Source organism: Lutjanus erythropterus, chromosome 11 (assembly GCF_056507025.1).
Source record: "Lutjanus erythropterus isolate fLutEry1 chromosome 11, fLutEry1.hap2, whole genome shotgun sequence".
Lineage (NCBI taxonomy): Eukaryota > Metazoa > Chordata > Actinopteri > Lutjaniformes > Lutjanidae > Lutjanus > Lutjanus erythropterus.
The window spans coordinates 18,724,537-18,751,733 of NC_139327.1; the positions used below are offsets into that span (position 1 = coordinate 18,724,537).

The window sequence follows — 27,197 nt, forward strand, 5'->3', positions numbered from 1 at the left end:
ATATAGTCTAAATATTGTCTTTGTTCACTGAGACAAAGTACAGACTAGAATAGGTGCACTTAAATCGTAGCACTTAACCACAGAATATTGCTCCATTTTTGTGTAAATCTTACACACAGCCAGTGAAACATCTATAAGACAGAAACAGTAAAATGAAAACAATATTACATGAAGCCTCATGCAGGGATGGTGTCTGTGTGAATTATGTACACACATGTGATTCACTGCATTTTTTTAACCATTACAAAATCTAGACAATGAAACACACACAAAAAAATTATTAATTCATTTTCATGTAAAACAAGTACAAAATAGAGGTCAGAGGTTGTGTCAGATTTTTAACTTTCTGTAGAAAACACTATTTGGTGATTTACTTTTTTTTTTTTTTAAGTTTTAAAAAGTTTACTCTGCTTGATGATTCATAAATGTGGACCAATCATGTCACATCATTTACTCAGTAAAATCTTGTCCAGTTTCAAAGTTTTGCTCCACAGCGGTGGTGATGCTGTGAATGCTGACTTGGTTGTGTGAATTCTGAAGCCTTTGTTTTTGCACACTGTGCTGAACACCATAACCAAAGTAGATGATTAAACCTGTTTAGAGAGAATTTATGTCACATAAAGTCATGTTTGTTTGTTTGACGTTTTTGCACATTTTGTGTAAATGAAAATGTGTAATTAATAGTGATATTGTTCACATACCCACTGCCATCCACACTGCATAGCGGATCCATGTGTCTGATCCAAGTTGAACCATGAGATAAACATTGACAAATGTGCTGAAAATGGGAAGCAATGGCACAAAAGGAACCTGTACAAATAAACGAGCCAAAACATTACGACAGGCAATATCAAAGCTGGAAGAAATATATAAAATGGTTTCCTACACTTAGTGTGCAAAGCTTATTTGGCATACCATGAAAGCAGCTTTTGTTGTACTCTGTGGTTGTCTCCAGATGATCAACATAATGAGGATCAGCATCAGTGCGATCACAGAGACACAAAGTAAACTCCACCATGCCAGGGCCTGCAGGGAAACCACCGCCCCAGATATGACGAGGCTTAGGATGACAGCTAAAAATACTGAGGAGAAAAATGTGAGACCAATTATTATTAACAATGGAAATCATTTATAGCAGAATAATATTAAAATATGGTACTGAGGAGATCACTTACTAATAAATACAGTTAGAACAGAAACATTTTTTGATGTCCGTGTGGTGGCTTGTGAAGGGGGAAATAATACTCCAGTAACTGTAAAGGGTTCTGGTTTACTGAAACTTGAATCCTCGCTGAGGTCTGCTTGATATCTGTAAAAGTGAAAAAAAAATAAATTAATGTACTCAGTCATTGATAACATAACATTTCTTTCTATGTATTGATATATTTGTGGCAGGTTTCATTCTTGTTTCTTTGGTTCACATTAATTCAATTGAATTCCTGCCTATAATACAGTTTATGTACTATTAATATTTCTGTTAAGGTCCTATACAGGACCTTAGGTTCAACACCACTAATAAAAATGATTAGGATTAGAGTAATATTGTAAGTACTAATGATAAATCGTACCTTAATATGAGGATACATATTGCAACGAGTGTGTAGGCAAAGAGGGTTCCAATTGACATCATGTCAACCAGCGCCTTCAGATCAAACAATAACGCCATGATAGCTGAAAAGACATGAGGAAAAAGAATTTACATAATGACCTGAATCATTTCCTCAGACATTTTTAATTATCTTTTATCTCTGAACTAATTAATTTTCTTATCAGAAAGTGTCATGTATCTATAAGCTTGTGAGAACATAAGTTGTTCTGGACAGGGCAAACAACTCAAGACTCTGATCAAAATGTCTTTACAGTTTGAGATGGGTCTTGTGCTTGGACTCATGAGATCACACATTATTTGGCATGTAAGATTACTCAGCTGCGTGGTACACAGCTCAAAAGGAGAAACATGAATCATTAAGGGTGAAACCTCAGTCAGATGTGGGGGGGTGAGGAGCAAAGGAGGGGAAAAACAGCCATCAGCACATTAAAATACAGCACTGGTGGCAAATGGTCAATGTTGCTCATCTTAGAGGCTCTGCTTGTACTAGCTCCTATTTGAATCCAAATGTGCATACACATGAAACATGGTTGGTATGTGAACATGTTTTGTATGTTCAAAAAAACAAAAAGCACAAAGAGTACTCACTTTTATCGGCTATATAGTTATTTTGAGCCTAAGTCTTAATTTGGAGATATTAATATTTTAGCAATGAGCATGAGGACAAACACCGATTGTCAAAACAGAACTGAAAAAAAATCAAAAGAGGAAAAAACTTCCACAAAAGACAGTGAAAAGAATTTCACGTTATTATGACTTTGCTGTTTTACCTGCGACAGCCCCTGAAACCAGGGTGGCTATGACAGGACTTTGTCTGTCACTCATTTTACTGAGAGGTCTGAAGAGTAGTCCATCTCTGGCCATTGCAAAGAGGACACGGGGCATCGGGAACATTGATCCAAGCAGGCTGTGGGAAAAAGCTCAGATAACTCATGAATGACCATTTACTTCGTCATGTTATTTGTTTGATCTATGAAAGTGATTCTAGTTATATTCATTTAGAGAATATATTGTACTCTATAAGACAGTGGGAGTAAAATACAAATTAACCATCTAAGAAATTGAAAATAAATTAAAGTTAACTTGTAAATGGTATACTATGTTTCATACCTTGTTGACAATGCACACAGGGATCCCACAGCCACAACATACTTTGCAGGGCCCCAGCCAATGTATGTAAAGGCCACAGGCAATGGGCTGTGAACACTGAGCAAATAGTACGGCATCATAAGAGTCAGTGCAGCAGAAACGCCAAAATACGCCAGGAAGCAGATGAGGAGGGACGCCACAATGCCAAGTGGGATAGACTTCTGAGGGTTTTGGACCTCCTCTCCTAAAGAAAAATACATTTTATTTCCCTTTATATAAACTTATTGTCTTTTATATTGTGCTATGCCCCTGCATTCTGTTTTTACAGTGTACAAGAGCTGTTTTTAACTTCAATATACTGAATACCTCTTTCAATACCACATACCTTTTTTTTTTTATTAAAAACAAGTGCACAGTGATTTTACACATATTGTAACATTTTTAACACATGATATAGAAACAACATTTTTGACATCCTTACAGTGTACTACTATGGCTGTTTAAATTAATTTACCTGTTGTGGCAATACAGTCAAATCCAACAAATGCATAAAAGCAAGTGGCTGCTCCTGCTAATGTCCCTTCAAAGCCAAACGGGAAAAATCCTCCACTGCCAAATCTGATGGTTTCATTCAGCGATGTGTGATTTCTGTAAAGAGTCAAGTCATGTCAGTCAATGATTATCAGCAAACTGATAACTTTCAAACTCAGTTAATAATTTCACTTAAATCTATGTTAGTAAAAGTAACAACATGAAAATTTGTTATTTATATTTTAAAGGACCAGTGTGTCGGATTTAGTGGCATCTCAGCCTAGTAGTGAGATTGTAGATTGCAACCAACTGGTGCAGGAGAAATTCACGAAAAACAAAAAAGGCCACATCTAGAGCCAGTGTTTGGTTTGTAGACTCTAGGCTACGGTAGAAACATTCAATTCTGTGGAATAGGACCCATGTCCTCTGTAGCTATAAACAGCGCCCTCTAATGTAATGATTCTTATTTTCAGGTGATTATGTGCCAATGAAAACATTTATGACATTCAGTTTCTGCCATATTCTGCAAATAAATCCCCATAAATCCTACACACTGGAGCTTTAATGGCATATCATATATGTATATAAAAATAGAACCCATACTCATATTGATCAGAATCTTCACTAATGTACCAGTTGTTGATGTCACCCTTAATGACTCCAGAGAGGATAACAAACAGCAACACCAGGATGTTAACTGCTGTAAAAACTTTATTCACAATAGCTGATTCTTTAACACCAAATGCAAGAATCCCTAGAAAGAAAAATGCAGAGAAAATATAAATGTTATCATATATACAATGGGTCATGTTTGTAAAAAAAAAAAAAAAAATGTTATAAATTCTGATTATCTACTTTTTTACCCCTTCATTTTTAATCAGAAATTCTAATACTAAATTCTTACATTTGGTAACACGTCACAGGGGTTTAGACGATCAAACTTGCCTGCCAAGAGTATTATGAGGCCAGCTGCAAAGAAGTCTGGGTAGGGAGCTAATCCAGGTAAATCCATTGCAGCCTGTTTGCCCAAAGAGTTGGCAATGGCATTTCCAATGAGCTCATCAAAGGTGCCGCTCCATGCTCTGGCAACACTGGACGTCCCTTAAAAACAGAGAAGAAGGAGATACAACATGTGCAGATTCACAGAAAGGTAGAGTCAGCAGTGTTATAAGCAAATATAAAAAACAGGAGAACCCTTTTTGATGTCTGGTAGAACCTTTTGAAAAGGTTCCACTTGGAACCCTTTCAGAGAACTCTACTTAGAGCCCAACATATAGGGTTATACCGAGGACCATCTGTGAAAGGGTTCACCCAGAACCCCCATGAGAGTTTGGAAAAGAGAACCATTCTATAGTGCAATGGTTCCACCCAGAACCTCCTTGATCCAGAATCTTTCCACCTCCTAATGCTGGTAACAAGAATCAACCCAGGGAGCCCCTACCAGAGATTAGAACCCTTTTAGATTCGTAGGGTTTTAACTCGGGTTCTTGGGGGGTTCTAGTTAACCTCGGGGTTCTACTGATAACCCTTTAGTATTATGGTACAAAGAACCCTCGATGAAAGTGTTCTTCAAGGATTGTTGAAATCCTTGAAGAACACTATCCTCCAAAAAAGGTTCTTAATGGAATCCTTAGTCTTACAAAAAAATCTTTGAAAAGGGTTCCTCAGAAGCAAGTGGTTCTGGGAAGAAACCTTTCAAAAAGAACGATGTTGGGAGCCTTATTTCTAAGAGTGTGGCTTTGTCTTTACCTATAACATAAGAAAGCAGCAGGTTCCAGCCAGTGATAAACGCCCATATCTCTCCTACAGTCACATAGCTGTAGAGATAGGCAGAGCCAGTTTTGGGAACACGAGCTCCAAATTCAGCATAGCAAAGTCCTGCAAAGACGGAGGCCACTGCTGCTATCAGGAAGGCGATTATGATACTCGGTCCGGCCACGGTCCTGGCCACTTCTCCCGACAGCACATACACACCAGCCCCCAGCGTGCTGCCGACCCCCAGAGCGACCAGGTCGAGGGTGGTCAGGCATCGGCGAAAGTTGGATTCTTCTCCTTCAGGCTCCAGAGGTTTCCTGCGTGACAGGCTCTGCAGGAATAGCAGGATCTTTGCACCAGACATCCTATTTATCAAGACATTTGGTGTTCATAGACTGCTCAAGACAAAGCAACACAAAAATGCCACAGTTGATTCAAGTCCTATGCTACCCTGCCGGGGGTTATTTCACAATAATGACCTACTTACTGTACATTATCCTTTATGGAGTGGAGCTGTAAAATCTCTCTTAAACTTGCTTTCACTTCCATAAATTTCATTATATTTCATGTTTAATTTAGAGTTCTATTCAACTTTTGAATCCCATTTATCTTAGACCCTTTCCCACTTTTCAATGCATTATAATTCTGTTTCTTCATACAAATTATAGCCAATATTTCAGTTTCACATCAGCTTTTCAGCGTCCAAGATTCATGCCACAATTTCAACAGAAATTGCCTTCTCAAGTTGATATTGTTATAATGTCAACAACACAAGTTATCACATTACATTTATGTCATACTAATAAGTTATCATGTTATAACATGACAAATTTCATGTTATATGTTAATGTTACAACAAGCTAAATAGTATATTATGATGACAAGAAAAGTTTCTTGCAATAATAACATAACAATAAGTTATGTTATACCATGAAAGTTATTATGTTATAACAGGATTGATTAGTATGAAGTAATAACATGAAAATATCTTGTTGTAATGTGAAAAAACCTATTGTCGTAACAATAAACTTATCACAATATAATGTGATACTGATTAATTTTTCTTTTTGTGCCGTGGCTGCAATACAGTTCAACAAAGTTGAAATCTGTTTAAGTAGACAGGTTTGAAATCAGCACAGTTTGTGATTTTACATTAACATGCAAATGTTCAAATTCAAAATATTAGACACAAATAAACCCATTTAGTCAAGTGAAATATTATCCAAATCTGCTGCATTTGTCTCATTATAGTTTCATCAGAAATGCATTACAGAAATCTTGAGTCCAAGTTCAGCTAATGATATAATCAAATGTTGCAATAGTTTGAAACTGTGAAACTACCTGTGAGAGACACACAGGTAAAGTAATTACATTTTAATGATGTAATGTAGATAGTATTTCAGCCTACAGCAGCAGCTAAGAAATGAACACCTTGTACATCACATTAAATTAACCTGCAAGCACAAACACATTAACAGGTCCACAGTAAGTGGTATTCAGTCACTAACACTGTGAGATTTCAAAAGTGTTGAATTTAAGGACCGAGTTTTACTCAGATTCAAAGTGATGCAGCCTTTTAGAACTGAACAAAGGTATTATATTGGCTGACAAACTGAGATCATATCCAGTAGATAATATACTCATCATTATCAAAGAAGACTTACCTTTTCAGCTGAAGTTGCAGTGTGTGTGAGTGTGTTTTGATCTGTCCCAAACCACACCGTCTGTGAGGATAAATCCATTCACTGTGAACTCTTCACAGCTCAACATTTTTGACACATATGCTACATTTCAGACATACGTGCCACTTCTGGAAAAGACAGGGACGGAAAGATTTGTTTGAGGACATGTCAAGCATGTCAAACAATAACATAAATTTTACAAAGCTGTTCTTTCGTGTGTGTGTGTAAATGATACACTACATTTTTCATTCATTCACTTATTTAAAGTTGAGTAAGTCCTTGTGACCGTTTTGAAAGTTGCTACATAAATAAAGTTATTATTATTATTATTATTATTATTATTATTATTATTATTATTATTATTAAGCAACAATACAAAGCAGTGCACAAAATGACTATTCAATACTATTATACTAATTAAAATGATACACAAAGAAAAGACTGCAACAGTGTCATGAAATATATTAAAAATATATTATTTTTTTCATGATTTACATTCTATCATTTAACCTTGTGTCTGTGGTCCAGTATCACCGTGGTCAAACAACTACTCGTTTTGTTGGTTTTTAGACAAAAACTCTCTTAGAGACTTCTTTTCCTATATTTGAGTGTTTTGTTTCACTTAGGATTATATTAACTTTACAAAAAAACAATAACATGGCACCTTCAAGATCTTGGAATGGTTTCAGTACCTAATGTGTAATCCATAAAACAAATCCTTAAATGTTGACTATTTGTGTTTGACTAATAATCTTATTATCCACATGGTGGCAGTGTTTCCACCGCTCCTAATGCAGATTCTGAAAACATTTCAAAGATTTCAGCTGATGATGATCGAACAGCTCTAACATGCTGAGGTCTGCATGTTATATTCCAGATTAGCTTCTATTTAATTAAAGGAGAGCAGTTTCTTCCAGCTGGAAAGAAGTTAGAAACTATGAGCTAAATTAAGAGCGCAAACATTTTATCCTTTACCTTTGAGGATCTCCCATGCCTGGTGTCTTGTGGACACAGTGTTGGTTTGGGTCACATCAGAAAAGTCAACAAGTTGTAAACTGAAATGGTTCTTGCTGGAGACATCTGCTCAGCAACAAATTGAAAACTCGTTCATCAGAGCAGAAGGAGAATGAACTAATTGTTTGAGGAACATAATGGTGCGATCCACTGCTTCCAGGGGTTCATGGTATCATACTGCTGCTGCTCCTCTGGCAAAATGCAAAGACAGAATAAACCTGCCGGGAAAACCGATCAGCGGATGTCGATCACAGGCAGACACAGGCATACTATTGTATACTGTAAAAAAGAATCAACTCATCTTTTCTCATCAACCTGACGCAAATATACAACCTTTATATGTTCAAGTTAATTGAACTTAAAAATTTCTTGTAATTATTGTCAGAATACTTCAGAACATATAAACAACAGTTATACTAGCTTAAAGTCTTTTGACTTGAAATTGGTTGAATTAATGTACTGTCCAGAGTTTAATCAACTAATTTTGTAATTTTACAGAAGAAACATGATCAGAATTTTAGCAGAATTCCAAATATGCAGTTAAAAAAGAACTGAAACTCTCAACTCAACCCCTCAACTTGTCTTTTTAAATAAAGTCAACTTAACTAACTTTTTTGCATTAAAAGAAATAGTTTTCTTTTTTATAAACAAGACTACTGAGTGACATGCTCACATTTTAGTTTTTTATCAATAAATGACCAAAAAAAAATATTGTTACCAGCCACTCAATAGGTTACCATTGTTTTTTTGGCTGGTGAATGAAACAAATCTACCAGCCCCTTGTATATTTTACCAGCATTTTTGGTGCTAATGTTGCGGTAATAGTAGATTACTACTCATTAAAACAAGCTTTCCAGCTCGTCGTCTGCCACTTTAGGTTGTGATGACTTTAGTTCAGGGGGAGTGAGCTGTGAGTCGACTTCATTAGCTGAAGGAAATGGACTACTCCTCTCTCTGTTAATGATTCATCTGCACAAAGAGGTTCAGAGGCTCACACCATCATCCAGTGAATTCATTCAGCACCCTGGATATTTTGGGAAAAGGCCTTAAAATCTGTGTAGACCTGCAGATGACCTGTTTCATTCAGTGTATTTCAAATCACACTCAGGAGTTCAGGCGGTAAGTTTGAGTTTAATTTTCTGAATTATTTTCGATATTTAATGTTTAAATTGTTTTACTTTGGGAGATAAAAGCACCGGAGATCCGTTTTATAGAATTCAAACTATAGTCAGCTTACTTTTTGATCAAGGCTATCAGTAATTCAAAACTTATGATAACAGAAAGTTACTTTGCTGATTCTGCTTTGCTTGAAACAAGTAATGTTTTCATTTATTTATTGTTTTAATTTCAATATCTTAAACCAGAGGTTTTCATAATGGGAGGTGGGCCCCTCCAGTGGGGCTCCACACAGTTTCAAGGGAGGCTCAGTGAAAGCAAGTGAAAAAATATTACATTAGTCATTACATTACTTATCCAAATGAGATCATAGAATAGCTTAAATGGGCTACGGCCATCAAGGGGAATTTTTCCCTTTTCAGAGTCAGAAAATGATAAATACCTTGTGACAGACTTTTCTATGTATCTGGTGTAGTCTGAAGTTATGTCAAACAACAATATTAGACTATCTTGGCTCAATTGTTGAGTATCTGGGGGATAAACTTGATCCTATAGGAGATCATGCAGGAACTGAATGAAAATGAGAAAGTTAACTAAGAGGAGGTGAGGGTCACCTTTTTCCAAGCCTTGTCTGAGGGGAGACCCAGAGTCTCAGACTTTGAAAACTCGGAACGAGTAGGGATAGCATAAATTGTAATATTGATTGATTTTGATTTTGACTTTTTCAATTATTATACTGGACACTGAAAAATTATGTGATTATAACACTCTGCTTGTAATCAATCAAACTTCATTTGTATAAATTGCAAAATTACAATTCAAAGTGCTTAACAATACAATAAAAATAATACAAAAGAAAATACAATTCAGTGAAAATAAACAATAATATAATGAAATGACAAAATATGAAATAAAAGATGCAGTGGAGTAGGGGTTAAGCGGTATAGGTTAAATAAAACTGAGTAACAGAGAGCTAAGCTAAAATGGTACAATTAGTATTTTAAGGCAGGTCTATCCAATTTGCTGCCTGTGGGCCGAATCCCGCCCTTAACCTCAGTCCAGCACTTTGATAATTTATTGATATGAAAAAAAACATCATGATTTTATTGACATTACTTGCAAGTTAATGGGTGTTTACATTGTTTATCAGAAGATTATAATTTTATTAATAAACTAATGAGCTAATTAGCCCATTCATTGGTTATGTTTGTTGTCAAGAACAGAGACACTTAATTATTTTATGAATGAAAAAAATGTTAAATGCAACACTGAGTTTATTAAAACAATAAGTTGCTTCTAGTCTAAGATAACAAAGATGGATTGTATTTTCCTGCTTTTTTGTGTGAAATGTTTCTTCTCCAATTGTGAAAAAGAATAAAGTTGAGAAACAAAAGGTTTATTGATTTATACATTTCAGTTTCTAACTTTACAGGCCAGCCACAGAAAATGTAAACATCAAACAACAACCAACCATTGCTTATGTTTATGTCTTTATTAGGATCCCCATTAGCACCAGCATAAGCAATGGCTATTCTTCCTGGGGTCCACACACACACACACACACACACATTCACATTTATACACACAACAATCACATAAACACAACAAACATAACAGCTCATCTCTTAAATTAACAATTAAGTAAAATAAGGTAGATAAACAAATTGTCATTCAGTACAACATACATTAAATCATAAACAGAATTATAAATCCATCTCTATTAATCCAGAAACCATAGAAACTTGATCCTTTCATATGCACATACATTCATAATTCTTCATAATAAACATATAATCAGAATAATCTTAAATAACATATTTATCCATCCTGTGCTTCCACACATTGAAATCCAAGAAATAGGGCACAAAGACATTTCACATTCTCTGCTCTCACCAGGTTTACATTTTATTTCTTGTACCACTTTCCTCATCTATGCTTCTTTAAATATAACTGTAAATACTGTTTTAACAAAACTTTAAACCGGTCTTTAGTATCTTCTTGAACTATATACAGTGCAAATGAATTCCACCTGACCATGGCTCTGTACATGACTGTTTTCTGCATCATACCTGTTATTTCTTTAGGTAGAATGAACCGTTGTTCTGTTACGTATCGTGTTTGATAACTGTGTCAAGCAAACTGAGAGAATAACCTTTCATATAATATCTTTGGTGATCGTGTTAACAGAACATTCCTGACAAAATTTAACAAAACATAGGTGGATCTCTGACTGATAGTTAGCCAACCCAGACTTGTCATGCATGTCTAATACATTAGTTCTGTAAAAACACTGGCCCTTCTAAAAGAGTAATTGAATAAGCCTTCTTTAAAGCAAAAATACTTTGCCACCATAATGGTAATAAGAAATTAAACTAGATTTTATATGGCTGTGCACACATTTATAATAGCTCTTCTCTCAATATTGGCTGATATGGTCCTAACAGTGGCTCTTCGACCTGTTAGTCACTTCATTATCACAGCTCTGCCCCAGCATTTTTCCAGCGGTATTAGCCAGATGCAGAAGGCTCCTCTCCATGGTGACTGGGGTCAGTGGCCACAGCATGAAACTGAGCATTTGCAGGAAGGAGGGTCATTAGAGTGTGACTCCACTCTCAGCTCTTGTAAATCCTGCGTCTATTTACGGTTCAGATGGATATTTCAAGACTGCAAAGTTACAAACTGTTCCTGAGGTGTGAAATGTTAAAATTCATCTCTCCTCAGAAACACTACCAGCGAAGTCAACTCATTAAAAAAAATCCAACCTCTTAAAAATACTTACGCAACTGTGTAGTCCTGTTAGAGTGGGTAATAATAGCCTCAGGTCATGTTGGCCTCTAACACCGTTCTCACTCTCTGTCCCTGTTCATATGGGAAAGTCAGCTCGGTGAGTGGAGTTTATTGGATGGCAACAATGAAAGAAATAAAAGAAATAAAATATCAAAACTATTGAAATAATCACTAGAAGCAGAGAAACTTCACATTTGAGAACATAGAACCGCGAAATGCACGAAAAATTATTTTGAATGTTAATTAAAACAGTTGCCATATAATTTTCTGTGAATTGACTGATTGATCAATCAGCCTTTCCCTCTGAAATATAGTGTAGTAGTAGTATTAAATGCCATCAAAAGAAAACACTTAAAAGTTAAATCTACAAGCATCTAGAATTTGTGCTTAAATATAGTACTTGAGTAAATGTACTTAGTTACAGTCTATTATCACACACTGCTACAGTACAATTATCTTAAGATGTTGTTTAAATATCAAGAAAATTATATTAAAGATCTGATGTAAATATCTGATGTGATTGCAGCTCATTTGACTAAAAAAGCCTAAACATGTTTTTTTCCCTGTTTTTCTTACAGTCTCATCAGTGCAAACATGAATAATACCAAACAGCGCAGCAGGAAGATTGATCGGAGAAGAAAACACTGAGAATACCTTCACTCCGGGGAGTTGTAGACATAATCCTACAAATTAGAAAGAAAGGAAAGATGAGACTGGTTCTGTATTATCTGATATTTCTGGGGTCCAGTTATGTGATTTCAACTTATGGGCCCCATCAGAGAGCACAGATGACAGGTGATATTTTGCTCGGGGGTCTTTTCCCCATACACTTTGGTGTTGCATCTAAAGACCAAGACCTTGCTGCCCGGCCTGAATCCACACAGTGTGTCAGGTACAAACTGAGACTGCTTTATATGTAAACATACACGATTTGACTCAACTCATCTAAATCCATGACTTTCTTGCTTCTGCAGGTTCAATTTCCGTGGTTTCCGTTGGCTCCAGGCCATGATTTTTGCAATTGATGAGATAAACAACAGCAGCACTCTCCTGCCCAACATCACTCTGGGCTACAGGATCTTTGACACATGCAACACGGTGTCAAAAGCCCTGGAAGCTACACTTAGTTTTGTGGCCCAAAATAAGATTGACTCCTTGAATTTAGATGAATTTTGCAACTGCACCGATCACATCCCAGCAACCATTGCAGTCGTCGGAGCAGCTGGATCTGCAGTCTCCACAGCAGTTGCAAACCTACTGGGTCTTTTTTATATTCCTCAGGTGGGTCACTCAGCAGTGGCTACATCAGAATCAAGTCACCTGAGTCGTGGCCTTAAAGGGATGGTTCAGATTATCTGAAGTGGGGTTGTATGAGAAAATGATCCACAGTCAGTGTATACAGTAGATGGTGTCCTGTTTGGAGAGGCAGAAAAGTGTTCAGTGTAGGAAGCTAAGCAAAGTATTACTGTGGACAGCAAAATGTATCTTAGCTCCTTAAAACAAAGTCCATTTCAGGTAACATCAAGCTATATTTTGAATATTGTCACCCAAACCAACCAAACTCCACCGGGCAAAATCAGCAATTTTATCTCACAGAACACAGGAGTGGTTGGACTAGAGCTGTCTTGATATGTTGGTTTGTCTGTGTTATTGTGTAACTTTGGTGTTTTAAAAGGTTTGTTTGGATTCACAACAGTCATACAATAACACAAACAAATAGCAATTTGTGTAACAATTTTGCCTATGGAGTGTGATTGGTTTGGAGAGTGATATTTGGCTTGACTAAAGGCAGTTTCCCATCAGAAAAGGCTGTCTGATAGCAAGGTAAAACACTGAAAATATTCTAAGTATAGCTTACACTTCAAAATGGATTTTTTTTAGTGGGGCTTTTTTAAGTGATTAAAGTTCTCTTTTCTGCTTCTCTAAACTGGAGGTGCATCAACTTCCATCCACTGTAGGTATCCCACAAAAATCTGAACAATCCTTTTTGTTAAAACTGAGCAAATATCACATGGTTTTCTGAAAATTAGGGCGACATACATTTCATTTGCAGTGGATAATACCTTTTACATGAAACACATTGCCTCTTAAATAAAATTAACAGAAAGTAGCAGAACACAATGAAACCCTGATAACTTACCTCACATCTTTACCGTTTCAGATCAGTTACGCCTCCTCTAGTCGCTTGCTGAGCAACAAGAACCAGTATAAATCCTTCATGAGAACCATTCCTACAGACGAGTACCAGGCCACAGCCATGGCGGACATCATCGAGTACTTCCAGTGGAACTGGGTCATTGCGGTGGCCTCAGATGACGACTATGGACGCCCAGGGATTGAAAAGTTTGAGAAGGAGATGGAGGAGCGAGACATCTGCATTCACCTGAATGAACTTATTTCTCAGTACTTCGAGGATCATGAAATTCAAGCTCTGGCTGACAGGATCGAGAACTCCACAGCTAAAGTAATAGTCGTGTTTGCCAGTGGTCCAGATATTGAGCCTTTAATCAAAGAGATGGTCAGGCGAAACATCACCGATCGGATCTGGTTAGCCAGTGAAGCGTGGGCAAGCTCCTCCCTTGTTGCTAAACCAGAATACCTCGATGTTGTGGCAGGGACGATCGGCTTTGTTCTAAAAGCAGGGAATATACCTGGCTTTAGAGAGTTTTTACAACATGTCCAACCAAAGAAAGACAGTCACAATGAATTTGTCAGAGAGTTTTGGGAAGAAACCTTTAACTGTTATCTGGAAGACAGTCCAAGACTACAAGAGAGTGAGAATGGCAGCACTAGTTTTAGGCCTTTGTGTACTGGTGAGGAAGACATCACAAGTGTTGAGACCCCCTACTTGGACTACACACATCTTCGTATCTCCTATAATGTGTATGTTGCAGTTTATTCCATTGCACAGGCCCTGCAGGACATACTCACCTGCACACCTGGACATGGACTTTTTGCCAACAATTCCTGTGCTGATATAAAGAAAATGGAGGCATGGCAGGTAAAATGTTCCTCATTTATTCAAACCAAAGGAGTAAAAAAATCAAACATTTTGTTGCTGTTTTTGGCTCCTGTCATCAAACTGGCCTTATCTTAATGTAAAAACATAAAGTCAGTTTATATAAATTTGATCATGTCAGTTAGCCATGACAAAGACATTGCCAGGTTATATGGTCTTGATTAATGTCAAGTTGTCATAACAAAGACATTTTTTATCTTGGTTAATATAAAATTGTCATAACAACATCTTAAACAACTTTGCATGGCAACAGTCAAAAACATTCATAAAGACCCCTTTATGTTCATGACAGGTGCCATGACATGGTTATGACAGTTGAATGTAATGTCAAAACATAAAGCTAGGCAGTGGCAGTGTCAAAGGCATTGACACGTTATAGTGTCTTGGTTAATATCAAATTGTCATAATTAATGATGTTGTCTTGGTTAATGTCAAGTTGTCATGACAAAGACTGCTCAAACAATGTCAATTTTGCATTAAAATTACATAATTGACTGCATAAAGACATGGTTATAACAGTGTAATTAAAGTGTTCTGCACACCACTTAATATGAAGTGTTACCAAATCATTAGTATATGTGGTTCTGTTTCATAGGTGCTGAAGCAGCTCAGACACTTAAACTACACCAACAGTATGGGAGAAAAGATGCACTTTGATGAGAACGCTGACATGGCAGCAAACTACACCATTATAAACTGGCACAGGTCTACTGAGGACGGCTCTGTGGTGTTTGAGGAGGTCGGATACTACAGTATGCATCCAAAGAGAGGAGCCAAACTGTTCATGGACAAGGCAAAGATTCTGTGGAATGGATATAGTTCTGAGGTCAGTCAACTATTTAGCATGATGTTGAAACTTGCTATTAAAATACCGTTCAGGGGCAACAGAGGATTTTGCAAATCTACATCTACAAGAATCTTATGGCTAAGATGATCCTGGCATCTTTGCATTATCTGTCCATTTGGGGGTAATGAAACTAGCTGTAAATACAACATTGACATACTGTATGTATTGTACATGGGAGAAGTTCACTTTCAGGACTTTATGCCAGAAAGCCTATTTTGGCAGAAATCTTTTTGTCAGAAAGCTTTTCTGGAAGAGAGGCTTTAGGATGTCAGGTGACATGGTATAAGGAGTGAATGCAGAGTGATGCACACCACAAACAGCTTGTGGTGGATAAATGATTTAAGCATAGGACTTTCAACCAGGAGAGGAGAGGGGTTTGACCACCATGTAAAGTTTATTGTTGATTTATTTTTAGTTTTCAAAATAATTTTCAGTCGCAGTTTTCGCAGTTAGCACCAAAGCTACATGGTTAGTTTTAGGAAAGCATCCTGGTTTTGGGTAAAAATGCACTGTTAGAAAGGCTTTTGGGCAGAAAGCCCTGAAAGATATCTTCTCCCATGTGCTACTGCCATCATTATCTGTTACGGTAAATGCATTAGCAAATAAATAGTTGCTTACGTGCACATCCTGCAGGCATCCACTATGGTGCTCCACTGCAGTCATTAGTTAGTCACTAACTTTGTCAGTCTCGGCAGGTACTTGAGCAGATGGTGTTTTTACCAGAGTTGCAAACAAGTTGAGAAGAGTGGTGAGAATGTAACAAACAGTAAATCTGAGGGCCATAAAACCAAATAATGAGACAAAGGATGCTAAAGCACTTAGTAAAGCTGAGGGGAACGACAGAGTTGGGTGATAATTCTCTGTGGGTCTGTCACTACAAGGTGCTGCTTTAACATTACACACAGTCACTTGACCTTTTGAACTTTTCCGTCTGTTTATATCCTCTAGGTGCCATTCTCTAACTGCAGTGAGGATTGTGAACCTGGTACAAGAAAGGGGATCATAGACAGTATGCCAACGTGCTGCTTTGAATGCACCGAGTGCTCTGATGGAGAGTACAGTAATCATAAAGGTATTGAGATGTCAAACATGCATAATCTTGTGTCTGTGAATGTTAAACCTGGATAATGTTGCACCTCTAACACAGATGTTTTTTTGGTTTTTTTTATTTATGCAGATGCCAGTGTTTGTGCCAAGTGTCCAAACAACTCTTGGTCCAATGGGAACCACACATTCTGCTTCCTGAAGGAAATCGAGTTTCTCTCGTGGACAGAACCTTTTGGGATAGCTTTGGCCATATGTGCCGTACTGGGTGTTGTCTTGACAGCTTTTGTGATGGGAGTCTTTATCAGATTTCGCAACACCCCAATAGTGAAGGCCACCAACCGAGAACTGTCCTATGTCCTACTCTTCTCACTTATCTGTTGCTTTTCCAGCTCGCTCATCTTCATTGGAGAACCACAGGATTGGACATGCCGTTTACGCCAACCCGCCTTTGGGATAAGTTTTGTTCTCTGTATCTCCTGTATCCTGGTGAAAACGAACAGAGTGCTTTTGGTATTTGAAGCCAAGATCCCCACAAGCCTCCATCGCAAGTGGTGGGGATTAAATCTGCAATTTCTGTTGGTGTTTCTGTGCACTTTTGTCCAAGTCATGATATGTGTGGTGTGGCTTTACAATGCCCCTCCTTCCAGCTACAGGAATCACGACATTGATGAGATCATTTTTATCACCTGCAATGAGGGCTCAGTGATGGCTCTTGGGTTTCTTATTGGTTACACATGCCTCCTAGCTGCTATATGTTTCTTCTTTGCTTTCAAATCACGGAAACTTCCAGAAAACTTTACAGAGGCCAAGTTCATCACTTTCAGCATGCTTATATTCTTTATTGTCTGGATCTCTTTTATTCCTGCATACTTTAGTACCTATGGCAAGTTTGTTTCAGCTGTGGAGGTCATTGCTATACTTGCGTCCAGCTTTGGGATGCTGGCTTGTATCTTCTTCAACAAGGTCTATATCATCCTCCTAAAACCCTCCAGGAACACCATTGAGGAGGTCCGATGCAGCACCGCAGCCCACGCTTTCAAAGTGGCCGCCAAAGCTACACTAAAACATAACACAGCTATAAGGAAAAAGTCCAGTAGCATTGGTGGATCTTCTGCCTCGACTCCGTCCTCATCCATCAGCCTCAAAACCAATGGCAATGACTGCGATGCAGCTTCAGGAAAGCATAAGCCAAGGGTGAGTTTTGGCAGTGGAACAGTTACTCTGTCCTTGAGCTTTGAGGAGTCGAGGAGGAGTTCTCTGATGTGAAGGAACACTGTATGTGTGTCAAACTTCCCATTTATAGGGTGTATTTTGGACTTTATTTTGAAATGCATATACATGTAGAATTTTTCATCTTTCCCTTTTCTTAACATTTTGTTCAGAAAATTGTTTCACTTGAGGAAAACTATCAATTCAACTACTATACTGCACTATACCTGAATTTTGTGACTCACAAGGCTCATTTATGCTCAATGTGAGACATATATATGGATGTGGATGGAGCCGTCTGTACTCTGTGTTCAGTTTGTCCATATTTCTTCATGTTTTCCAAAAGCTCACACATACAGACATAGTCATGGGGGCAGTGTAACCAGTAGTTCAAGACAGACACAATCACAGGACACAAAAAAAGTTTTAAAAATCCCATTTGTTGGAAATGACATTGTCATCAATTAGTTAGAGAAAAGAAATCTGTCCATGTTGCGATGTACAGTATTTAATTGCCGCACAAACCACCGCTGTCCACACCTACGTCTACTTTTGCCTCTTTCTCAAAAGGTACATTATTAGAACTTCCTCCAGTTTTGTCACGTCTGTCGTCAGAAATGTTTCACTCTACTTTTATGGGGTAACTTTTGACTCTGAGCAGCACCCTATAATGGATGCATTGTTTAACATTCATGCCAATGTAAAGGATGCATGGAGGTATGTGAGCAGTGAGGGTTATATCATTTGAAACAGACATATCTATTTTCATACTTAAATGAGGCATTAATGAGCTTTTACTACTTCCAGCATAACCCTGATGTACACTTCTAATAAGAATAAAAGATTTTGTACAATTAATGTTGTTTTCCATTCTTTGGGGCTGCTTCATCTTATGTGGAATGGTAAAGTGTTATTTTCTATCTAGAGAAATCTGACAATGTCTTTGACAATATTCAGCACAAAGACCTGACATGTAACTTAGAAAATCATTCACCCAGAGCGGGTTGTGACCAGAGGACAGCCCAGGCTCTTTAATTAGAGAACCGAGACCAGAGGATGTATGAGTCACACTGCAAATACACAATTACAGGATGTCGACAAAATGTTCCATACTTAGTGATTATGTTCTATTATGGTCAATCACAGGACAACAAAACGGAAATGGAAGTATAGTCTCTCAACATGGCATAGCCAAATCCATGCCATGCCATGTGTGTCCAAAGAAAGAGAAGATTATTCTTTATTGATCTGCCAGAGGGGAAATCGGAAATTCAGGTGTTACTGAAGCAAAAGGACAGAACAGCTCTATTAAATATAAACACAGAAATGTAAAAAAAAGTGTAGTAAAAAAAGTGTAGAAAATGAGAATAGAACAAAATAGAAATACATATATATATATATATATATATATATATATATATATATATATATATATATATATATATATATATATATATATATGTCCAGAGTAACGTCTCTGCTTGCAGCTCACAAGTCTTTGACATCTGCAAACAGTGCAGGCCTTTCTCACATGTTAATGTCATTCTCGCAATAGGCCTTCACTACACAGTATGGAGGAGGTATAGAGAGGAAGGAGGAGCAGCACTGTTTATTCTAATCCACACCGTCTGATTGTTAACTGTGAAGAGACTAAGCTGTAACTGTTTCCTGAGGAGAAGAGACTCTTGGTCTATGAATTAACAATATAACAATAAAATAACATGACAGGATAAAAGAAGCCATTCTGTATACATTCTGCTGATAACACCTGAATACTAAAATTAAATGCAAATTTCATACAGGAGTTTTACTTATGCACATTTCTGATTTTTCTTATGGCACTGCAAAATAAGCTATTTAACTTTTAAAAGTTAGCATCCGGGCAGCCTTAAAATTTAAGTCAACTGAATGTTAAAAGACAAGATGAGGTAGTTTTTTCATGATTCAAAATGAACACTTTTGTAGTCAAATACACTTGAAATAAATTCAATTGTACATATCAGTACACTTAAGATATTAAGTTGAACAAAACTCTTCAGTGAACATTTCTAAAATTTAAAATTTATGATAGTCTATTACCTTTTAATTAACTATTTGACACTACCATCATGTTTCTCGGTGTTGGGAAGTTTGGTGATCATATTTCTTTAGAAACTTATTTTAATAGTTTGATTGAACTTTGTACAGTTTATTCATTCAGCTCATTTCAAATCAAGACTTCTTCAGACTTCAAGTCAGAAGAACTTGTGTTGATAAGAAATTATTTGAGAAACAACTTGATCTTTCACATTTTGCCTAATGAAGACTCCAATAAAGAGAGCAGAGTGGAGAGATACTTAAAAATAGTTTGTGTAAATGTTCTATGCAATCTTTACAGCCTTTGGGAACTAAATAGATTAAAAGTGTGAATGAGACTAAAGGCTAACCAAGGCTTAAAAATGTATAGCTCAACAATGCCATCTTAGGAAATGCAACAAAAGAAAAATTCCTTGGGAAAAAATCTATAGCAAAATTCACTACATGGACCCCAGGAAGATTAGCTGGTGTCAAGGGCTATAGCTAATGGGGATCCTTTTTAAATAAATAAATAAATAAATAAATAAATAAAGTACAGGTAAATGACTTCTTAAGCCACAGCCCTACAGTCAAACCACAAAATACAGTAATCAAAGGAAAACTATTTTTTATTGAAATGAAGAGCAGAATTGATTGCAGGTGATTCAAGAAAATATTCTTATGAACAACTGAGCTCAATAAAACATGATGTAATGTGGAGATGGCAAGTTATATTTGTCCGACTGTCTCTATCAAACTGTATAAAAACTGTATTAGAGGAAGGTCTCAGCAGAAGACTGTTCCAAAAAAGATAAAGTAGGTCAAATGGCATTGAAGAAGTGCTGGACCTCCCACATCAACAGGAGGACGACATGCTGAGACATTCAGTTTTATGGCTGACCTGAAGCACGCTGGAAAGCAGCTGGACTATCACATCCTCTGTTTGCAGGAGGAAAAAACCCTTATCTTCAGAGCCAGTGCAACGCAGCATGTTGTCCATGTGTGATCTGCAGGGGTGGAATGAGACAGATATTAGACAAAATTACCAGGGACAATTGCATGATGGGAATATTTTTTTTCACAGACATGAAAACAAGATAATATGAATCTCCTGAACTCGTACCATACCATTTTATATCAATGTAGTTGCTGCAGAAGGGGTCTATTAGCTGCTTTTAACAATAAAAAAGTATTGATACAGGTACTTACCAATAGGTCGAAAGATACTACATTTTATGGTCACGCCCACCCCTGTTAACGGCCTTTATTTTGAAAACCACACACCGGAAGCAGGTATAAAAACACGGGCTATGGTTTATCAAGCCACAAAAAGAAGACCCGTATGACTTCCTGTTAGTCGATGCTTCCTTCAAAATTAAAGCGTATTAGGGGTCCTTGTGCTTGAATCTCACAGTTTCGGTAGAAGAATTTGAATTTAAAGAAATTATGTATCACTATTAATGTATTAAATGAATATTATTGTTGATACTGAAAACGGTCCTGGTATTTGTATTCTTAATTTCCAAAATCCAGCAGTTCCGTTAGGAATGCTTTAGACTACATATGAAATATATCGAGCAGAAGTACTGTGAATTTATGTTCACTTGACACACTGTTATGTTGCTCCTCGGTCGAATACGTTAAAGGTAAGATGCTCTAACCAAACCACTTACCATTTATTACACCTTTATCAGGAAAAGACAGTGTTTAATTTAATCGAAATTAGGTTGTACTGTCTCTGGTCTCCACGGTGTGAGACTGCTAATGCTAATATTAACTTTTACAGCACTTTACAGGAGCTCCACAGCAGCGTTGCATCCGCATTCGTCAGCTAACGCTAGCTTACAGTTACGTTAACTCTGCAAGTAGAGTCACAGATGCTCTGTTCTCTACATAGTTTATGTGGGCACTGCTATTGCCAGTTCTCGGAACAAATTAGTGCTTTGACTGCTATGAAATGTGGACAGTAGTCAGGAGAAGGAGGAGCGGTAAGCGACGTGAAAGGTAATATCCTGTCTAGACTCTTATCACGGAATAACGGTAATTTAATGGTAGATATCATGCTATCCTCTCGAGGTAGCCAACGTTAGCTTGTCAGTGTCGCACACGGGGTGATGGAGACCTTGTGAGAAAAAGAAAAGTAGCTAAAATTGTCAAAGCCTTACTTTTGTTAGGGTTTCCTTCTGGGGACAACAGCGAAGACTTGACAATAAACACAAAATGGATACAGCGTTAACATTACGAGCTCACATGTTTGCTCGATGCTAACGTTATAATACAAGCTGTCTACAAAAGCTATCTTAGGTATCTTTTGATAAGAAACGCCAAGTGACGTTTTAGCGTTATTGTTTGATTTTTGTTTGTTTGTTCACGGTCGCCCTTTTCTGGTTTTTAACTGGAGAACATCGTTATTGTGAAATATTGCAGTGTTTCCTACTCCTGGTCGAGAGGGTCCACTGCTGTGCCTTAACTAACCTAGTTGTTGCCTTGCTCCTGCACACCTGATTCAAATCAGATCGATCTTTTTGTAATTATTAATTTAATCAGTGACTATTTTGAAAATTGAATCATCAGTTTTAGTTTTTTTTTTTCAGAAAAAAGTCAAAATTCTTAGATTACAGCTTCTTAAATGTGTTTTTGTTTCTGGATTCTTTCGTCCTCTGTGGCAGTAAAATGAATATCTTTTGGTTGTGGACCAAACAAGACAGTTGTCTCAGATGAATAATTCATGAAAATATTTGCTGAATATTATGCAGATTAATAGTCAAAGCCTGGAGAAAGATAAGGTAAAACTGAGCTGCAATATGATACTAAATCTTGTCAAAGGGCACAGAAAAAGACAGGTGTTTCGTTACTGGGTGTAAAATGACCATTCAGGAAGCTCTTTCACTACTGTGTAACAGAATAAATGCCTGACAAAAGTGAAGAAAAGAAAAACGAGGTTAGTGGAATAAATACTGGGTTTGTTTTCTAAGATAAGATCTCATCAGGTGTTTTTTTGTTGCCGGATGACAAGTAATTGAGATATCTCTTTAAAACTAGAGCCTGCCCTTTCAGTGTGTGTATATTAGAGTAATTGTGATGTAGATCACAAGCCTATTCTTGGTAGTAACATCTGTTTTTTTCTAAATCAATTCACAGTTGTCGGAGAACTCAAGTTTTTGGTCTCACCTCCTGAAACTGGATTTTTAGAGTTCAGCGATGGATTTTCACCAATAAGCTTTCCTTACATCACAGTGATCACATAATTAATTCACTGTATTGTTCAGCAGCATGTTTCATCGCCATGGGATGAGTGGTTAGTGAAAGAGTTGGCTGTCATGTCCTGCACAGAGGAGATATCTTAATCACTCACAGCATTCACCACTTTTATAGTTTCACATCAGCGTTGTCACTCAGCCATGGGCTTCTGTTCGCCTGTGTGCAAGATTTTGCGGAGGGGAAAGTATTTTGTGCTGCTCCTGATCTCACTTTCTGTGCTGGCATGGATCGCGACATTTTCAGGGGAAACAGTGAAATCTGTTCCTATGTCCTCTGCCACAACACAAACTCTTGTCAAAGGAGACAGTCTGAGGGATAAACTTGACTCTTTGACAGTGGCACCTGATCACTTAAATACTCTTCCATCAAAAGTCGAATGCCCTGAGGAGTCACCACTGTTACGTAAGTATACATTTACAGGTTTAAGAGGTGACAACTTTAGATGCATATGCTATTTTCATTTAACTGTGATTAGTATTTTGGCTAATTAGAATAAAATAGCCATCTTTTCAAAAGTGAATTAATTTTATTTGCTTATGGTGCCAGCTTATTATAAAGAAATTATTTGTACTTTTGTCTCTTGTCTTATGTTTCTTTATTTAGGTTTTCCACCATTATACTTACAACTTGACAGTATAGCTGAAAGAACAGTGGTGTAGATATGTTAACTATGTAAAAAAAAAAACAGGCATCACATTAAACAGGAAAACATCTTTTCCATCTTTTTGTGACATGCTCTGCTCTTTGACTTATGAAACATGAATAACTGAATGATCACTAGCACTTAGATCTCTGCTTACTGGTTGATTTTGTTCACTTCATACAGAGGGAGCTGTGAAGCTGTCATTTGAGTCCTCTCTGAAACTGAAGGATGTGGAGAGTGAAAACAGTGGAGTGACTGAGGGCGAGTATGAGCCCACAGACTGCACAGCCAGACAGAGCGTAGCAATTCTCATCCCTCATCGCAACAGAGAGAGACACCTCCTCTACCTCTTGTACCACCTGCACCCCTTTCTGCAGAGACAGCAGATACACTATGCTGTGTATGTCATCCAGCAGGTACTGCTCAGCGTCATGCACAGTTATCTCACACAGTTTTCATATAAAGTCGGGGTTAAAGGGTTATTTACTACCCTCGTCACTCAAAACTCAACAAAAGCATGCTACTTTACTTTGTTACACTGACACTAGCTGGGATGGACACAGCTGTGTTGCTACATATGCCATTCTACACAATGCTTGTGATTCCAGCAGCAGTGCGGGCAGAAGTGGCTGTCTGCTTCAGTCTCTTTTTGATGGATGCTGCATTAATCCGCTCTCTGTGCAGACTGATTGGCAGGAAGTCAGACACAGAAATGGCATAGATAATGTAGCCAATTTTAATTAAAAATAAAACACCCCATGACTTGCAATCATTAAAAAAGTGGTAGTGGCACAAAAATCAATGAAAGAGGACCAGATCAACAAAATATGAGCGGGTCAACATAATCAGGCAAGCAAAACGCTCTGCTTCTGAAATGCATGTGGGGGCATGCAGCTTTGTGGTGGATGGATCAAAACAGTGGCACAGACGTATATTGCTCAGTGGAATCAATGGGTTAGAGTTCATGCACTAACGTTGTTAGAATGTTATCAATTTTAGTTATTAATGTGTAGTTGATTCAAGCTCACACCTGTAATCATTTTACTTCTGTTTTGCTTAAATTCCTCTGAACCAGTTTCTTGTCCAAATATGGAAATATGCTTTTGCCCAAAAGTGATGCGACTACACCGATGGGGCATGCTTGCATTGCATTACTTTATAGTAGTTCTTTCAAATGATGACATTTCAAGCAGGTAAAACATAAAACTTGAAACACTTGTAGACTTCAAAGACTTAATGAAAGCAAGAAGTCGTGTTCAGTGACGCACAAAAACCACTGAAATTGCAGCTGGAAACAAAGAAACTAGTGAGGAAAAACATTCGCAGGCCAAAGGCAAATCATCCTCAAGAAAGCGGTGTTCCAAAATTGGTAAATAAAGTACTTCAGTTAGGTTTATTATCAGAAACTAATAAGGCAAAACCACAGAACAGTTAGAAACTGTACCAGCACTGGTTTAAATTATTAGCTTGTAATTTGAATGTTCACGTGTGTACAGCCACATATTTGTCCAGATTAGCTTGTTTCTTTCTGCCTTTATTATGTGAAATGCTTTATAATATTTTGGTTAGTATGTGGTAATTTGGTTAAAAAGTAATGGTTATATTAATCTCCTTCAAATTAATTTTTCTGACAGCCTGAATGTGTTGGCACCACTATAACAGTGTTGTGTTATTCAATAACTGCCTTACCCAAATAGCATTAAATCATTTATTAGAGCTGCAGGTACTCTGTACTCTGGTCCTCTGACCTATTAAAAGTTTTGTTTTTTTCAGTGGGTGAAGCATTATGGTGCATCAGATACAATAGAAGAGCATAGACATTTACACAGAGCTTAATTTACACTGTACATAATGTTATTGTCCATAAAGGACAATAGTAGATTGTGATTTTTGCCTTGTTTTCCTTTTTTTTAAAGGCTGGTGATGCAACTTTTAACCGTGCCAAGTTACTGAATGTCGGGTATTTGGAGGCACTGAAGGACTACAGTTGGGACTGCTTCATCTTCCATGATGTGGACCTCGTTCCTGAAAATGATCATAATTTATATGTCTGTGACAAGCAGCCCAAACACTTAGTGGTTGGCCGGAATGCCACAGGATACAAGTAAGTGTATGACTAAGGACTCAAAACGGCTAAACCATGAATCAGCACTTAAACTTTATATTACCCTTGTGAATAAACAGCCTAGTAGTAACAAATGACAGGTTCCTCAGGTTTGATATTATCTTGAAAACACTGACGTATCTTTAAACAAACAATTCATATTCTTTCATTCCCAGGCTGCGTTACAAAGGCTACTTTGGAGGAGTCACAGCTATGACCAAAGACCAGTTTCTTCAAGTGAATGGATTCTCAAATATTTACTGGGGTTGGGGTGGGGAAGATGATGACCTTCGCATCAGGTGAGACTGCAACAAGTGAGATCGATATTTGAGATTAGATTATTTTTTCTTTTTCCTTTTTCTTTTTTATCACTTCTGCAGCAGATGTGCTACATATTACTTCATTCATTCACTGATACATGTGCTGTCTTGTGCAGGGTTGAGCTGCAGAAAATGAAGATTGTTCGGCCCCCCGCTGATGTAGCTCGTTACACCATGGTGTTTCACAAACGGGACAGTGGCAATGAAATAAACAAAGACAGGTCTGTATTATGTGTGTTTTAGCATTTTAAATGTCAGTGGAATGCATCCTGATTTATGCTGCAACTTTAATCTCTTCAATTGACTCTTTTTTTTTCTTTTGCTTCTCAGGATGAAATTGTTAGGTAGAACACCGCAGGTATGGAAGAAGGATGGACTCAACAGCTGCTCATATAAGACTTTGTCGATACAGAGGCTGCCTCTTTATGTGAATGTTACTGTGGACATTGGTAAGCCACAAAGTTGAGATTTCAAACAGGAAGCCTTGCTGTGACCAAAAATTATTTTATGATATATTTTATACAGTTTGTTTCAGCCACTGAATGCGGAAAAGCTGCTACATGTGAACAAGATACTATATTAAGCCCACAAAATGCACATTGTTTTGATTAGTTTACATATTCAAATAAAGGTCAGCTGGTAACTTTATTTTTGCACATTTGCATATCCTGCGGCCTTTATTTATACTGTTACCAGCCTGAAAAAATAATAATAATAAAATAAAATAGTTTTTTCTTTGAAGCAATGATTGGCTTTGGTCAGATAGAGAAGCTGACTTATAAATATTCAAAAATATAATCTAAAATGCTTTGCTTAAACATCCAGCTGTCAGACTTTTATTTATGCATATGCCTTATTATTTGCCTGCATGATACAAGACTGCAACACAGAGACAATGTGTACTTTGTGTGCTTCATTCTGTGGATGCATTGACTTTTTCTAAAGCCCCTACAGGGACAGGTGTTGTCATTTATTTTTCAATAATGCACCTTTAACGTGAACAGAAGTTTAATTAGGCAGATAACTGATATCACCTTTGTAGGTGTGCAGCCTGTTAAGATTAAGTCAATGTTTAAAGGACCAGTGTATAAGATATAGTGGTACCTAGA

The 27,197-nt window shown here is 37.3% G+C and overlaps 3 protein-coding genes across 5 annotated transcripts; 2 read left to right on the forward strand and 1 right to left on the reverse strand.

Moving 5' to 3' along the window:
- Positions 1 to 375: 375 nt before the first annotated feature.
- LOC146318911 (cationic amino acid transporter 2) lies at positions 376 to 6,707 on the reverse strand. Its single transcript, XM_084730282.1, has 12 exons — positions 6,649 to 6,707; positions 4,979 to 5,349; positions 4,175 to 4,330; positions 3,833 to 3,983; positions 3,213 to 3,346; positions 2,720 to 2,942; positions 2,380 to 2,516; positions 1,569 to 1,671; positions 1,176 to 1,309; positions 916 to 1,082; positions 702 to 810; positions 376 to 593 (listed from the first exon to the last, which is right to left on the reverse strand). Exons 2-12 carry the CDS (start codon positions 5,346 to 5,348, stop codon positions 451 to 453), a joined length of 1,827 nt encoding a protein of 608 aa, XP_084586408.1. The 5' UTR covers position 5,349; positions 6,649 to 6,707; the 3' UTR covers positions 376 to 450.
- Positions 6,708 to 8,665: 1,958 nt separating this feature from the next.
- Positions 8,666 to 18,524, forward strand: casr (calcium-sensing receptor). The gene is made up of 7 exons (XM_084730283.1): positions 8,666 to 8,799; positions 12,162 to 12,475; positions 12,558 to 12,864; positions 13,745 to 14,584; positions 15,198 to 15,428; positions 16,398 to 16,521; positions 16,627 to 18,524. Exons 2-7 carry the CDS (start codon positions 12,291 to 12,293, stop codon positions 17,760 to 17,762), a joined length of 2,823 nt encoding a protein of 940 aa, XP_084586409.1. The 5' UTR covers positions 8,666 to 8,799; positions 12,162 to 12,290; the 3' UTR covers positions 17,763 to 18,524.
- Positions 18,525 to 21,419: 2,895 nt separating this feature from the next.
- On the forward strand, positions 21,420 to 26,904 carry b4galt4 (UDP-Gal:betaGlcNAc beta 1,4- galactosyltransferase, polypeptide 4). 3 transcript variants are annotated; one of them, XM_084731123.1, is made up of 7 exons: positions 21,420 to 21,764; positions 22,902 to 23,423; positions 23,848 to 24,080; positions 25,581 to 25,768; positions 25,945 to 26,067; positions 26,205 to 26,309; positions 26,419 to 26,904. In XM_084731123.1, exons 2-7 carry the CDS (start codon positions 23,162 to 23,164, stop codon positions 26,552 to 26,554), a joined length of 1,047 nt encoding a protein of 348 aa, XP_084587249.1. In that variant the 5' UTR covers positions 21,420 to 21,764; positions 22,902 to 23,161; the 3' UTR covers positions 26,555 to 26,904. The 3 variants fall into 3 exon arrangements, with proteins under 3 accessions (XP_084587249.1, XP_084587250.1, XP_084587248.1); XM_084731124.1 differs by lacking the exon at positions 21,420 to 21,764 and adding an exon at positions 22,474 to 22,701; XM_084731122.1 differs by lacking the exon at positions 21,420 to 21,764 and having other exon boundaries at positions 22,474 to 23,423.
- Positions 26,905 to 27,197: the final 293 nt, after the last annotated feature.